The following is a 15,347-nucleotide window of genomic DNA, read 5'->3' as shown; positions in this document are numbered from 1 at the left end:
TCCAATTTGAAGTGTTTTTGCACGAGGTGGTGATGGACACTGAGCTGACGGCCTAAAAATTGGCCCTAAGAAGCCATATTGGGAGTGGGGGATGGAGTAAAGAAACGAAGCAAGTGTACACAGAATGAGTGAACAGCGAAGGCAGACAGGGAACACGACAGCAATATATATTGAAAGAAAGTGACCTGAGGAGGGAGACAATAAGGGGGAGAAAGAGAGACAGTGGCAATAAAACGCCAGTGTGCTCATTATGCTTTTAATGACACAAAATGCATAGAAAATCCAAGGCTGTAAATAACAAAGAGAGGATGAAACCTGAAATTCAGTGGCACTGCATTAAGCTCTATCTCTGTTAAGCTTATAATCATCAGTTTATATTGACTGTAAGACTTTTATTCAACTGGTTGGTAATTTTTGAGGTTGTATTTAGTGGTGGTGTTGTATCAGACTGCATTATATTACAAGGTATTTAATGTTTTGTCAACCCTAATAAGACAGAATACATGTAACTATAGAACACCTCTGCATATTATATTGCATAGGTGTACCTAATGAACTGGTAAGTCAGTGTATACTATGAATGCACTGCTGTTTCCCTTCACTCTTATTTTAATCCATTGCAACTTAATTATTTATTCCATTGTCTGAAATATTAACATGCTGTAGCTTGTGTCTCACATTTTTTACAACTGGTTTCTTCTTCTTCTTTTCCTATCTTGGAAACAAAGCTTATACTTCTGTTGCACTAACTGTATGTTGCTCTGATTAAGATGAATGTATGGAAGAGGACTGAAATATGTGTTGCAAAGTGTGTCTGACAGACTGACCTCCGTGAGCTTCCCGCAGACAGTACATTTGGTTTTCAGGCCCGACTTGGGTGGATTTTGTTTGTTCTCGTATGCGCCTAGGCAGCCAGTGCTGCAGAATTCCTGGAAGGACTCGCTGGAGTCAACCTGGGCGACGATGGTACCCTTCATGTTTGTTATGTCCCTGGAATACACACAACACAGTAAAAGCCACATCTGAGATATTAGTTTAAAAAAATACAAATATAAAAAAAAATACTTAACAAATGAGAGAGACAACTTGTTTGAAACTACTGGTGGTAATTCAAATAGAAAAAATGATTTTTAACTTTAATTGAAACTGAAACTAATACACAGATTTTATAATCTGTTACAATCTTATTCTTGCATGTACTCAAAGTTTCACACTAAACACTACATGAACAATCCTGACTTTGATCCATAAAATGTCTCATTGGTTTTCCAGCACTTCTGACATGAAACTCACTTTTTGCACATGGTGCAGCTTTTCTTGGGGGTGGGTTTGTGTGAGAAGGCAGAAAGACAGGTGGTGGAGCAGAACAGGTGTGTGGAGCCTTTACGCTGGTAAGCCGTTTGGCCTTTCTTCAGAGGCTTTTTACAGTTAGCACAGGTCACCTGGAATGAACAAACGCAACTGTGACTGCAGGGAAGTTTTACAACAGCAATAAATGATTTATGATATTAGTCTCCTTCTTTACAACCCCTCCCCCATTTTGGTCATGAACAGATATTTGTGTTTTGACGTGATGGCACAATTCCTGCTGGAGGCTAATAAGAAATGAATGGGATATTGAAAGAAAAAGTGAAGAGAAAAAGATTGTGAATTTTGTAATTTGCAGTCTGCTGGTGTTCTCCCACTAAATACAGCCGGACAACAAAGACCAAACCAAAGAAATATATCAGGTAATGGATGCAGGAGTTTATGTGTTAAATTCCACCTCTTATCAGATCCAAAATAACATTTCCAGCTTGTCAGTTTGTCTTATTATACAAATAAACACATAGTAAAATATATGAACAGACACTTTCTTTTTAACAGCATCTCATTTGAATCTGCTCCAATGGTGCTTGGTGATTATTTTAAGGCACATATGCTTTTAAGTTTACCAGCACAACAAACAACAGGACTGCACCAAATGGCAATTAAAAAAAGGCATAAAACTAGACCCCAGATCTAGTGAAGAGAACCACGACTATAGACTATAGCCAGACTATATCTGGCCCTTAACTCTGGCAGTGTGTACAATGTCTTCCTGTACATAATGAACTACACAGGATCTTAATGAACAGCATGTATCACCTTGACTGTCCTGGGTTGTGGCTGGGAACCTGGAGAAGAAGAGGAGGAAGACTGGCCTGGAGGTTTGGGCAGGGAGGTGGCAGGTGATGGAGAGTCCACCCCTGTCTGTTTTTGGTTGCGAGGGACTGAAGCTGACTGGGAGATCCACGAGTCTGGTGGGAAAGAAAGAACCACAGCCATCAGTGTTCTCCATCCTGTATCTCTGTTTTACCTGAGTTGACAATAAAAACAACACTAGTGCCCTGGTGGCCAGCAGTGGTAAAACAATGGAATGACAGCACTCGTGACTTGCACAGAACTCTAGAAACTTCACGAAAAATGTGTGTGATAAACGACAGTAAGGGTGAGTCAATGGGTCAGTCATCTTTTTTCATTTTCTTCTAGACCAACACCGATTACTGATAACTGTTGGAATGTCATTAAGATGGGTCAATCAAATACCAAGCACAATTCCTGATATTGTTCTTAAAGATTTTTTCAGAAAGCTCCTTGAAAAGTCCCACTTTGTCTCTTGTCATTCTTAGAGTTGGACTCCACTTTTCCACAGTTCATTATATGGTGGAAGAATGTGACTACCCTGTGCACATATTTCTGTGTAGTTTTGGTCTGAAGCTTTTCCTCGTGGTTTTTAGCTACATGGTTAATGCTACAGCATGCCATTACATTTTAGCCAACAGATTAAGATTTCATGGATTTGGAATGACATCTTCAAATATATTGGTGTAATGTCCACATACTTTTGGCCACATGGTGTATTTCAAAAGTGAGTTTATCTTTGTATATCTTTATATTTCATTACATTCAGCGGCATTGTTTCCCTTCCCTGCATTCTTTTCATGACAACAGAGAATTTCGACCTATCATACAATAAACTGGCTATTTTTTTTGCATCTGTTTCACAATCCTGGTAAAACTGACAACCAGAAACTAACCAACATCAGTTACTGTGAACACTGCTAGTCATGCTGACCTCACACTTGTTGCATCTCTAGCACAATCAAGGTTTGTCACCTGGAGTCCATGTGGTGTCCTAATGTCTCACCTTATCAACCGAGACAGACTTCTATACCAACAAGTCTGTGAGGGCTGAGGACTGTCGCACTGTGAAACCATAAAGTGTGTGATGGCCCACCTATGTTCCAATCTTTACTTATTTATGTTACTACAAATGTTAACAGGATTTTGAATTCAGTTTTCACACTTCTGGAGCAGGACAAAGAAGTTCTGGTTTCACTTCAACTCTCCATAACCTAATTACTCTAAAACTCATGTTTACATGCAACTGGTCGGTAATGATTTCTTCCTTGCCCTCAACCTTGAACTATTGCTTTTCTCTGGATGTGAACACCAGCTCCGATGGGTGTAAAAAGAGTTTTTTGTCTTTTTTTGGACAGAATTTGGACTCATGGTAAAAGTAAGGTTACAGTGAGGTAAACTCTCCTTTCCCTTATTTAAATGTATTCTGTATTCATAGTTGGCAATGTCTGATATAATAATCTGTCAGAAAACAAAGTCAGGTTTACCAAAGCACCACAAAGTTTGTTGCAGTGCAGAGTTTTCAGTCTGTCTCCGTTATCTCTGACGATCCTCACTGAGCATCGGTGGTGCAGCTGCCTCTCTCGGCTGACACTATTACTGCTTCCGTGGTTGCTTCCTCCTACATACTCTTGTCTGATTACACAGCATTATATTTGGCCTCATAAGTTGTAATAGTTACGCCACATCTCTGCTCTAACATTATATTGTAAAGCTAGTTTTTTGTTTGTGTTAAGTGTTAGGATCACGAGAGAAACTCAGCAGCTGAAGTTGTTACAGCTATGGCTGTAACGTCGCTCCGGTCTGGTGGTTGTTTCCTTTTCCACACTCTGTTTTGTCTGATTACACAGCACTATATTCGGCCTCAAATATTGTAGTAATAGCGCCACATCTCTGCTCAGACATTATATTGTAAAGCTAGTTGTTTGTTTGGCTTAGCATGTTAGCTTAGCTGAGGCTGTAACGTTGCGCCGGTGGTCACTTCCTCTTCCAGACTCTGTTGTGTGTGATTCAACAGCGCGATATTTGGTTTTGTATCACGAAACTTGTTTTCTTCCAAATATACTGACGCATGACTGGGGAGCTCTGGGTGCAGGCAACATGGAGGGAAGGTAAACATTTTTCATTTGCATATACTACCCGCACTGTAAAGATACAATGCTGGTTGAGAGTCAGCAATGTTTCCCTCTCATGCCAAGTGAAGTGGGTCACCACCTGTTAAAACACAGACAGCAATACAGGGAGTTTCCTCATACTGTTACCTGTCCTGTTGTGCGTCCCCGTGTCTCCATTCTGTACCAGCTGGTCCATCGAGCCTGAGCCCCGCCCAGGGTTGAAAGAAGCTGTTGGTCGACCAGATGCAGTGTCGAGATTCAGGCTAAAGGTGCTGCTGATCTGCAGACCATTTTCCTCTGCCTGGCCTTCACCTGCCTAGAGGCAAGGTGCTTAGGTTAACTTTTCTCTTCAGTTACAAAACTATAGAAAACAAGACATATGACAAGGAACCCAAGACATGAAGATTCTGTCTGATGCACAGTCTGTAGAAACTGCACTGAATATAATGTCATCTGACTAAAGGCAGCGTTTCCCCTTCCATAACAAGACCCCCTGCCTCTCCTGAAAGAAACAAAATATGTTTATGTTATTTACCTCATTTATGTGCACACGTTACTGTAAGTGCAATAAAAACTTTGTGAGAAAAAAGCCAACAAGAGTAATATAATACTCTCTAAAATAGCGAGTATTAGTCTTCCATTAAGGCAGAAAGTAGCAAGTGTGTGGTTGAGACAGAGAGAGAGAGAGCGTCTGTGTGATGGTGAGGTAGTGACGGAGCAGAGAGTGACTGTTATGTTAGCATACTAGCTGTTAATGTTGCAGTGCAGTGTGTATACAGTTTAGGCTATTTGTCAGTGAATAAAGGCTACAACTCCTCAAGACCCAAGCCAAGTTCCCGTGTCCTGCTTGCCACCTGCTGATCAAAGTGAAGGAGGTTAGCCCCGAAGTTAGCGACAATAGGTTAGCCTAACCAGACCAGGTTCACTTAAAGTTGACTGACCTTTAAGGTGGACCAACTATTCTCATTTTAGTGTCAATCTCATCTGCTCTCGGGTTTCTCTCCCGAGTCTTTCTCACCCCCACCCACCGCTTGCCGCCCCCGCTGCCCCCTCCCCCCCACAAACAGTCAACCTAGGGGAAACACCGAAAGGAGCTGCCAAAACAACGTGGATGAATAAATACTGGCATAAAATATCAACTCTCAGCAGTGTCATTACAAAGATATCATTATCTACTTTGCCAGGAATAATGCCAGAGAGAACACCTGCTTTCTGCAGTGTCTACCAGCAGACAACATCTTTTATCACAAAAAAAAAAAAAAAACACCCTGAAAAACACACAGGGGGGGAAGTGAATGTAGACAAGAAGGTGGCAACATAAATTGAAAAATAAATACAGAAATAAATAAAATCAGTTCTGGTGATTCTCACCGCTGCGACAGCCGCTGCCCCTCCCTGCAGTGATGTCACAGAGGTTATCATCAGGTTCATGTCCGCCTGGATGTCCACTGGATGTGGCAGAGCATTTACCGTGGAAACTGCGGAGCTTCCTTTCTCGCCCAGTGTCGTGACACTGGCGATCCTGATTTCTGAATCTGGCTCTGTGCTGCTGAGGGCACCTGGCGAGTGGGGTGCTGAGGAGCCTCCAGGGGGTGCCGGTGAGGAGGAAGTGTCTTTCTGTTCAGAGTCCTCCTCATCATCAATGATGATAGGCTCTGCTACTGTGGTTGGAGGATGAGGAGGTGCTGCCACCGTGGATGTGCTGGAAAACGCAGGAGGACTGGGGATTCTGGAGGGCACTGTTGCCGTGGACATGTCTACAGTTGCCACGGCAGCAGCCAGCTCAAGGCTGTCTGTGCTGGGCGTGTCTTGGGAAAGGGTTGTGGCTGAAGGCTGGGGAGCGTTCTCCTCTACCAGAACCACATCATCATCATTGTCCTCTGTGCCGCCCTCCTTTGTGGTTCCATCTTCTGTTACCATGGAAACTGCGTCCCCAGCCTCCTCGGAGGGGGGTGTGGTCTGTTGCTGAGGGGAAGGAGTGGCATCCATGGGCTCCACCCGCTCCCCTGCCTCTTCTGCTACGGCAGGGTTTGGTTCTGACTCCCCGTCCATCGCTAAGGCAACCACCTGGCAACACAAACAAAAGGCAGAGACAATTAGGTGAAGCCAGCACCGGCGACTGGTTTTATCAAGTCTGACAGCTGTACAGGTAGCTCAGGTATCCCCAGAGGCAAGCTACCCCCACACAGCCTCCACATGCCTGATGAAGACTCATTACCGGTGCTATAGTTGCCGCCTCTTCTGTGTCTCAGTCATCACTGGCTGATTTTTGGACACATTTAACGGTCTGTTCACCCAAAATATTACCTGTAGCCTAAAGCCATGCAAATAGTTTAGATTTTACTTTATTTAAGTGTTTCAGATATTTGTCATTTCTGAAGCTGCTACAGTCCAATGGGGGAGAAGGGAATTTTGTTTGTACAGCTCACAGCATTAAAAAAAAAAAAGCCCAAAACATTCAAATGACTAGATGCCACCTACCACTAAAAGGTAGGTGAAAAATGTTTTGATAATATAAGTGAACTGGCTGCTTATTAAAACGTCCATCTAATTTTCAACCATGCATGTCCCAGATATGAGCCTTTCATTTCAAACTCTGACATGTTTTCTCCACCACACAGCTAGAAGTCTGATATGACTGACAGCTCTGCTAACAGTTGGAGCCAAAATGCATGTAGTGGTGATGCTAGGGCAGTAATGAGACCACCTCTGCAGTGTCACTTCACTCGTTAGGTCGTTGAGATACATTTCTCTTTTCAAGGTGACTTACAATGAGTATACATCCTACCAAGAGAGAAAGAAGGCAAGGGCAAAAAAAAGGGAGAAAAAAAAAAAAGGTGACACAAAGATCCCTCAATATTTTCTCTTCTACGTGTAAGAACTCTTCAAATCTGAGTCACACCACTACAGCGAGAGCATCAAGAGGTACATTTCAGGCCTCTTTGTTTCCTTCTTTTGTAAAGTTAATAACAAGTAAAAGTGTGAGTTTACAGTGTTGCAAGTCCTTTCTGAGAAGTAACACCAGATTATTTCCAACTACAATAGTATTTCCACTGAAACGACTTGCCAGCACTGTCAATACTCTAATACTAAATTATTGGTGGAAACTACAGTTGAAAAACATGTTGGTGCATTTTTTATTGCAGCCTCTGCTTATATTAGTCATACCCTCCAAGAATGTGTTGATCTAAAATGTTCAAGTTTACAGCAAAAAATCAGCTCAAAAACTTGCAATTCTGTGTTATCAAAACATTTCTGCTGACACAATTTCCTCAAATGATTGCAACATTGCCTCAGACAACTATTTCATTGAAAGGGATGAAGGACTCAGTGATGCTAATAAATTGAGCATTTCTGGTTTCATTTACCACAGGAAAACACTATGACGGGGACGGCAGAGGCTCAACAGATGCAACAGTAGAGGCTATGTCTCCATTCACACACTTAACAACTGCTACGTGCCTGCCCAGCAACGGGACAACTTTGCTCCTCCTGTTCCTCTTTGCCACATCTCTTCTTCTCATCCTCCTCTTTCTTTCCTGTCCTCCGCACCTCCTAACCCAAATACCCCACATCGCACGCCTCCTCTCACCTGCTGTCTCTCACATCCTTCCCTCCCTCCCTCCCTCCCTCCCTCCCTGCTCCCTACCCCTGTGTGTCGTTCTACACAGCTTCTTTCTTGTTGCCCCCGGCAACCAGTGAAGCTACACCTTGGTTGCCGTGGTGATGGTAAGGCCCACCACCACAGGGACTTGTTCTCTGTGCTCTACATCTGGGTGCTGTTAAGTTGGCCAAAACAAAATGTAAATGTCTGAGATATCACCCTGTTTGATGCAGTAAATGTAGCTCAATGTGAAAATACCAAAATGACATTTAAGTGTTACCAAATGTGTTTTAAGTATCTCTATAGGTCCAAAAGAGGAGAAATACAAAAAAAAAATGGTGCCACATTCAGTATCAGATATTATTTAAAGCACTTTGGGGGATGTCTGCACTCTCCATGTTGATCTGTTTCTGTCAAAATGTCCTTTTCATGTTATACAGCAGTGAGGGTGGCTCTGAGCCACACATCACATCACTGCTGACAGCTGCAGCACAGAAACACACGCACAGATACAAGCTCACAGACACACTTCTGTGCAGACAATGATCCTCGTACCTCTATGTTCTTCACCCCAACAGTCACCCAGAGCAGGAAGAGCCTGAAAGCAACTGAATAACACTTTTAGAAGAGAGACAGACTACACTACAGAGGAAGCCAGGTCAATGCCTTGACATCACTGCAGCGGCCATTTTGGCCCCAGCACTGTGGGTGCCTCCAATAAAAATCAAACTTACAGCTGTATCTCGGCGGAAACAGGAAGGCCGTTGAGAGGAAGTATTGGGGTTTTACAAATTACACTTTCCCTTTGGCAAACTCCAATTATTACTTTTAGATTTTTTTGTTAAACTTGCAATTGGTGGCATGTTAGTTACAAAGATCAAAAATCAGAAGTAGGACATTCACTCCATTTAAATAGATTATTCATGGACTGCATGGATGTTTTGGGCATCTGCCCTTTCTCAGCGTGCTAACTGGCAACAGTGTTACAACTAAACACAGGTGAGCTGCCGGATACAGAGTCCATCCTTCACACAGAATCTCTTGATTAAAGCCCAATGTCTGTCTCCCTACCAGCCCAAGAGGTACTGTGCTGTCTGGCAGGGGGCCCTGACCTCCCGACAAGGCTCAATGACACATCACATGGTTACATACATCTTCCTGTGACTGGAAATAAGTCATCACAACAAGTACCTCAAGATGAAACTGACAATACAGACTACTTCCTGGGACCTACTTGTGTATTTCTACAAGAAAATGTGCAGATCTGCCAGTGTCAGTTGCCATTTTTGACCATAATTTACTTGACACTGATGTCAAGACAGGTACTTAGGAAGATAAAGGGGGTGGACAGACAGAATAGCCAACACCTAGAAATCCAGTGCAATGATCCAGCATAGGACTGGGTCTCCTATGAAAACCTGATACTTTACTTTGAGATATAATAACAAAACATGGTTTTCTACAAACACATTTTTTTTATTCGTTGAAAGGAGCAAAAATTCTCAAATGCTTAATGTCATCTAAATGCAAACAGATGTATTAGAATTTTTCCTAAATATAAAATCATGTTTAAAATTTAAATCAGAAACTCTCTGATCAAATAAGTAAAGATGATCACAAATCTGACCATCCATTGAATGCCAGCTTTTGATACTCAGTTTCAATATTCTGAGCTACTCAGAGAATTTCATCTGTTCCACTTAAGTAATGATGCTCCCAAGCCCCAATAAAAAATCCTAACAACATATGCCAAACATGAAAAAAAATGTAATAAATGCAGCAATGACACAGACTAAAAGACATTTAGCATAGTCTTATCGAGTTGAATCTGCACCTATGACTGACTCACTAAAAAAAACATAATTACACACAATCATACATCAGGGCTATTGTGTTGTATGTTATTGCACTTACACTGTACACTCCCATGTAAACTGCATAAGACACTTGGACCCGAAGTATACATTCAAAATCCATTTCAAAGTGCATTTAATAAGCTTTTAAGTGTATGCATACTTGATACATATATGGAAGTTTCAATTGGGGGATATCATGCTGTATTGTTTTAAAGCTGACTTCTTCTATACAGACCAGACTGATACATCCACAAACAAAGGTTGTGAGAAAAATACCCCACTAAAATGAAATTTAAAAGATTAGGGGTAGCTTAAATATTTTCAGTAAACACTTAATAAATCACACCCAACATTATAAACATGCTAATTATTTCATAAATCTGAAAGAAAATATTTGCGATGATGTCCAAATGCTAACATGTTGGCTATATTTGTCTTTTTTCCATTAAACAAACAATGTATTCTTTCATAAAAGCATGTTTTGTCCAGAAATGTAGGGGATTAAAATTTATGTCAAATGTCAATTGCTTGTGTGAAAGTTCCTCCAAGTGCTGTACTTAAAATAAGTGAATAAAAACATTGCATATATTATTACACTCCGCTGGAGGACACCACACCAGAGATGCATACAATATGACTGTTGACTGTAAAGGTCTACTTGAGTGTAAAACACTGAAGCTGGAAGAGGAAGAGTTGTACAGGGTGATCATGTGACAGGAAGCACAAGCCAAAACAGCATGACATTCAAGAACAGTAAGTTGTTCTTGACTGTTCAGAAACAGAATGGGGTTCTCCAAATCAGTGAGTGTGCTGCCTAATCTAAGTATGGCTAGTATTTCAGGAGCGATACCCCAACCCTACATGTGCTAAGAGTTATAACACATCATGGCGAGACTGTGAGGTTAACTAGTGTCAAAACATTGAGAGAGAACCCCAAAGGCACCCCTCTCCATGTGCAACACCAAGCTGAGCTGCAAAGAAAATGCATCACAGCTTTTTGGCCTGAAAAAACACCAACAGAGGGAATCTATGTGCAAAGCAACTCAGTAGTGCACTGAGGGGAAAAAATAGCCTGGTCTAGACTCAGTACAGACTGCAATGCAGAGCTATGAGCCAGCCTGCATTCACGTGCATGTGAGGGAAACGAGGGTCCAGCGTTAATGAGCTCTGACATGCAACCTTGCTTCCCACGTCAACACCAGGTGGACAGAGAGGATGGCCTGGCGCTGTAGGTTGAGACTGCCTCCATGCAACAAAAACACTCAGCAAGCAAGCAGTTAACATCACCAGCTGCGCCAGACCAACCCCAGCCACATCACCACCTTACATAGGTGCTCCTCTACCTTTCCAACACTATCAGTTTGCGCATGAAGCCAAGTTGACATCATTTTCCCAGCAGGTCCCAAGGTGGAGACGTGCAGCTGTTTGCGCCAGTTGCGCAAATAACAACCGACTAATGACATATTCATATCAAACGCCTGGAATTATTATATAAGGCTTATGTCACTGAGAAGTGATGCGTAATGCGCAGCCACCAGAACATCCCCCAAGCATGCTGATGGGCTGAAATACGGTCCATTCCGGATACCTGGCTGCTGAATGCCAAACTAACCCCGACTCTACACAGCTAGGGAGCATTCCTATGATATGTTAGAAAATCAGCACAGAACGACGGTCTGTATCAAGCTTTCGGGGCCGCTTAAGTCCCCCTGACCGTGCCCTTGGTTATTAACACCGGCTAGAAGCTCAGCTTCATGTCGAGGACCACAACAGCACCAAATCCGGTCCAGGCGCCCGGGTACCGCGGTGACTATCACTCGACCTGATCCGAGCTTCCCTTCTCTTTTTTGCAGCATTAATTTTCATCAAACTTGGCTATGGAGAGCAGGTCCAAAACTTTAATCAAGAACAATAAACAGAACCGGCACTACCTGAGCTGCGCAACTCTTCCATAAATAACCCGGGTTAATGAGGGGGTCGGTTGCTTCCAAGTTGGGATCCAGAAGAAACGTGGTTCAGGGTGTTCCGTTCCGTTCCCACCCCTGCCCTTCCTGGCGCAAACAGCCATTGGATTAGCGGCGGATCGAGGGGAGGAGAGCAGACACAGACTGCGCCATTGTTAAAAATACTACTAAAATCATCACTACTTACTGGCATTAAATACATGAAAATACCAAATGCTGCACAGGATACACAGTGACAGTCAACAACACAATCCCCACCGGCTGGCAGCGTGAGGTCTCACTACACAACCCCCTTCTCGTCCAGTTTCTTTTTTCTAAGTCGCACACACACCAGTGCCACCAAAGCAGAGCCCGGATCCCAATAAAAAGCCCGATTTTTATGATACCTGTGACGCTGGGGCTTTAATTGGAAAGTTACCCTCCACCCTGGCGCAATCAGTGGCAAATATACCCTTCCGCCGCAGGGGGCGCCCTCGCGTTACGTATCACATGAAATGTCTCCAATTGTGTCCTGCGGCGGTAAACGACGAGGCAAAGAAAACCAAGCATCGTGTTTAGAGTTAACGTGACCAGAGGCCAGGTATTAACTCAATATATTCACAACCAGGTATAATTCACCCCACACCCCCTCTCCTCCTCCTCCTCCTCCCCCTCCTCCTCCCCCTCCCCCTCCCCCTCCTCCTCCTCCTCCTCCCCCAGCGGAAAACAGCACTGCCTGCCGTCCGCCATTAGGGAACTAACTGAACAATACTGGAGACTAGAGGCGGCAGCAGCCACAGCACACACACAGCAGCTGAAAACATGTTCAAATTAACTCTTTATTACTCCCTAAATGTGTCTCCTCGCCCCAGTGTGACTCCTGAGAGAGTCCCTGGATACCCGCCAGACGTCCCCGCACAAGTTCCCGAAACTTTGAGTAATTAAGTGTAAAACTGGAATATAAAACATGTCAGTGTGAGTCGCTTACCGGAGCAGAGCTGGAAACGGTGAAGCGCCACTTTTGTGCCTTGACATTAATCCCGGGGAGCGCCTGCGCACAACGTACAACTTTCCACTTTCCGTCCAAAGATTGTCTATTGAGCAGAGGACTCACTCCGTGTTGAGGGCAGCACAGACCCTAGTCTCTTTTAACCCTTACATACTGTTCGGGTCAAAGTTGACCAATTTTGACCTTTGAAAACAAAAAAACACCCTAAATTACATTCTTTAAGACTGAAATTTTATGATTTTTCCTAAAGTGACCCAGAATATATAAAAATGGAAATACTATAAAATTACTTATTTTGTGCAGCTGGTATACATTTTTGTACATAGAGGATGTTCTAGGTCAGTGTTGATTGATGGTTTTAATGGTTATAATGAAACCTACCATCAAATGTTATTGCATCCTTCACTTTCAATAAATTAATAGCAATATCTATGGCTACTTTGTTCTCTTGCTTTGGATAACATGAGATGATAATATAGTGTGATTGTGACTGTTTTCTCTATAATCGAATAGTGTCAAACCTAAAGAAAACAGTCTCTCTGCTCCCTGAAACATTACTGAAGGATCAATCACACATGTATTAATGACTAATAAGACATCTATGGATGCAATAAAAAACATTTGCTGTTCAAAATTTGGTACAGGGACTAATTATTAAAGGAAAACCTTTCTATTCAGGAAGGCTTTTTCATCTTAACCCTTATTGATCTTTGTTCTTTATGTTCACTATGAATGAAAAGTGCGGTACGAATTAAATGTATTATTTATTATTCACATGACTAACACGTCCCTTGAGCTTCTTGTGAGAGCTTTCACCTTTATGTATCAAAAGTATTGAGTAGACATACAGTGAGGAACCACTGCAGTTATGGGACAAAACTCTGTTTATGTGTATATAAAACTGGGGAGTTCATTTGCAAAAACAGATTTCTCCATTTTTATTAATTTTCATAAATCATGTTTTTTATTGTGCAGGTAATATGAATCACATGCACTTGGGTTGTTTTAGAAGTAAATGACAAAATTAAATTAAATTGCTTGATTGATTGATTGATTGATTTCCCCCCCTAGTTTAAAGTTTATTTTTGGGCTAATAGCAGATAACTCCACATTTCATGTCTCAGAGTTAAACAGAGCCATGTATAAGTTTCTTTTAAGTGCAATGTTTAACATTGTTTAACATAAAACAAGTAGGTAAAGTACCCAGATTTTTTCTCATATATTGCGCCTCCCTGTTTTTATATGTTTTTGTGCTCAAAATGGCAAAAATGTGAATATGATATATGGCTACACAGATATTAAGCAATGCCTAGCAGACATATAGTTTTGGGTATAATTACCTCACATTACTAATGCTGCCTTCAAATTGGACCAATAGGAGGTTGAGTACAGCATATGCTTGTGAGCAGCTGGTTGCCATAAACCTCCCTTGATTTTTTTTCCTTAAAAGGCGTCTTACACCAGGCAGATGAAAACAGAGGTGTCTAATTACCATGACCTTTTGTTAAATATTGCTGATGTAACTGCAAAGCCTTTATGGGCATACAGAATGCACATTGTTAGTCTGCTTATGTTAAAAGACAATACCAGAAATTTGTAGACCATTTACTACAGATCATGAATACTTCAGATTACTGCTTATTATTCTACAAAGTGTGCTGAAATGATTCTGATTTTGTAATGTATTTTCCCTGCTGTCCATGCAGGTGTTGATATTAAAATCATATGAAAGGCTCTTCAAACTTCACTTGTGTAATCCGGCTCAGTGAATGTTAAGTCTGCATAAATTTTTGTCAGTTATTTTTACTAATGTGAGGTGATGCAGTGCACACATTTCAAATTAATCTGCACTTAAGACTGTATTAAGACATTGTTGTTCACTGCAAGGGACTGTTTTTTTAAACAGCGCAGAAATGAATGCGCAAAAAACCAATGGCTACCTCAAAAGTGAAGAAAAATGCATCAAATATCAGAAATTAGACAGTAAGTGCTGGGAATTTGTTATCAGTAATACACAGTTTAAGAACTAAAACTTCCAAAAACAAAAACAAAAAACCCCAAAAACACTGGCATTGTCCTTTAAATCGGAAGTCCCTCTTGCTCACAAGCTACACGTTCACGTTTACTGTAACAGGAAGTAGAGGCAGAGTGAGACCTCACTCATTTGTCATCGCTTCATGCGTATTTGTTAATTTTTTTTTTCTTTCGGCGCAGGCGCAATACCAGCAATCAGTGGTTGCATGGCTGGCAATTAAATTGCCCCATTAAGCTGAGCTAACCTTGCCGATATATATCATCTCTCCCATGTAAACTGACTCCAGCTCAGCTTGCAAATGATGTAGTCTGTCATGAAAAGCTTTGATGGTGATGATTTGAAAACAGGCTGCATTGAAGTACACAGCTCGGGTCCAATCAGCAGCAAGGATCCGGGTTGAGAGAGTTCATGTTCTCAGCTTTCCTCACGTAATTTCATCCGCACATACACGGTAGAAAACCAAACTGCTGAGAATAATAACTGATAATCCCGTAAGAAATGTTAGAGAGATGTTGCGCGCACCTCAACAACACCAGAAGTCTCTACAAGGTTGTTATCAAAAGAGCAAAAAAATGAACTAAAGTGCGATAAGATCACTGTAAACTCACTACTGAGTACAACAG

General features: G+C 41.9%; 1 protein-coding gene across 2 annotated transcripts in view; it reads right to left on the bottom strand.

Annotated features, from left to right (window-relative positions):
• Positions 1-12,774, bottom strand: part of zmym2 (zinc finger, MYM-type 2) — a 35,234-nt gene extending 22,460 nt beyond the window's left edge. The window contains exons 1-6 of one of the 2 annotated variants that reach the window (XM_044365243.1): positions 12,669-12,774; positions 5,649-6,344; positions 4,425-4,593; positions 2,128-2,279; positions 1,294-1,442; positions 828-990 (exon numbers count right to left, since the gene is read on the bottom strand). In XM_044365243.1, the coding sequence (XP_044221178.1) occupies positions 828-990; positions 1,294-1,442; positions 2,128-2,279; positions 4,425-4,593; positions 5,649-6,329 (1,314 nt within the window). In that variant the 5' untranslated portion in view covers positions 6,330-6,344; positions 12,669-12,774. Of the gene's footprint in view, positions 1-827; positions 991-1,293; positions 1,443-2,127; positions 2,280-4,424; positions 4,594-5,648; positions 6,345-11,668; positions 11,772-12,668 lie in introns of those variants that run through there. The other variant, XM_044365245.1, reaches the window with a different exon arrangement.
• Between the last annotated feature and the right edge of the window lie 2,573 nt (positions 12,775-15,347).

This window comes from Thunnus albacares, chromosome 11 (genome assembly GCF_914725855.1).
Source record: "Thunnus albacares chromosome 11, fThuAlb1.1, whole genome shotgun sequence".
NCBI lineage: Eukaryota > Metazoa > Chordata > Actinopteri > Scombriformes > Scombridae > Thunnus > Thunnus albacares.
The sequence above is the reverse complement of the archived record's forward strand: the minus strand, read 5'-3'. Positions and strand labels throughout refer to the sequence as shown.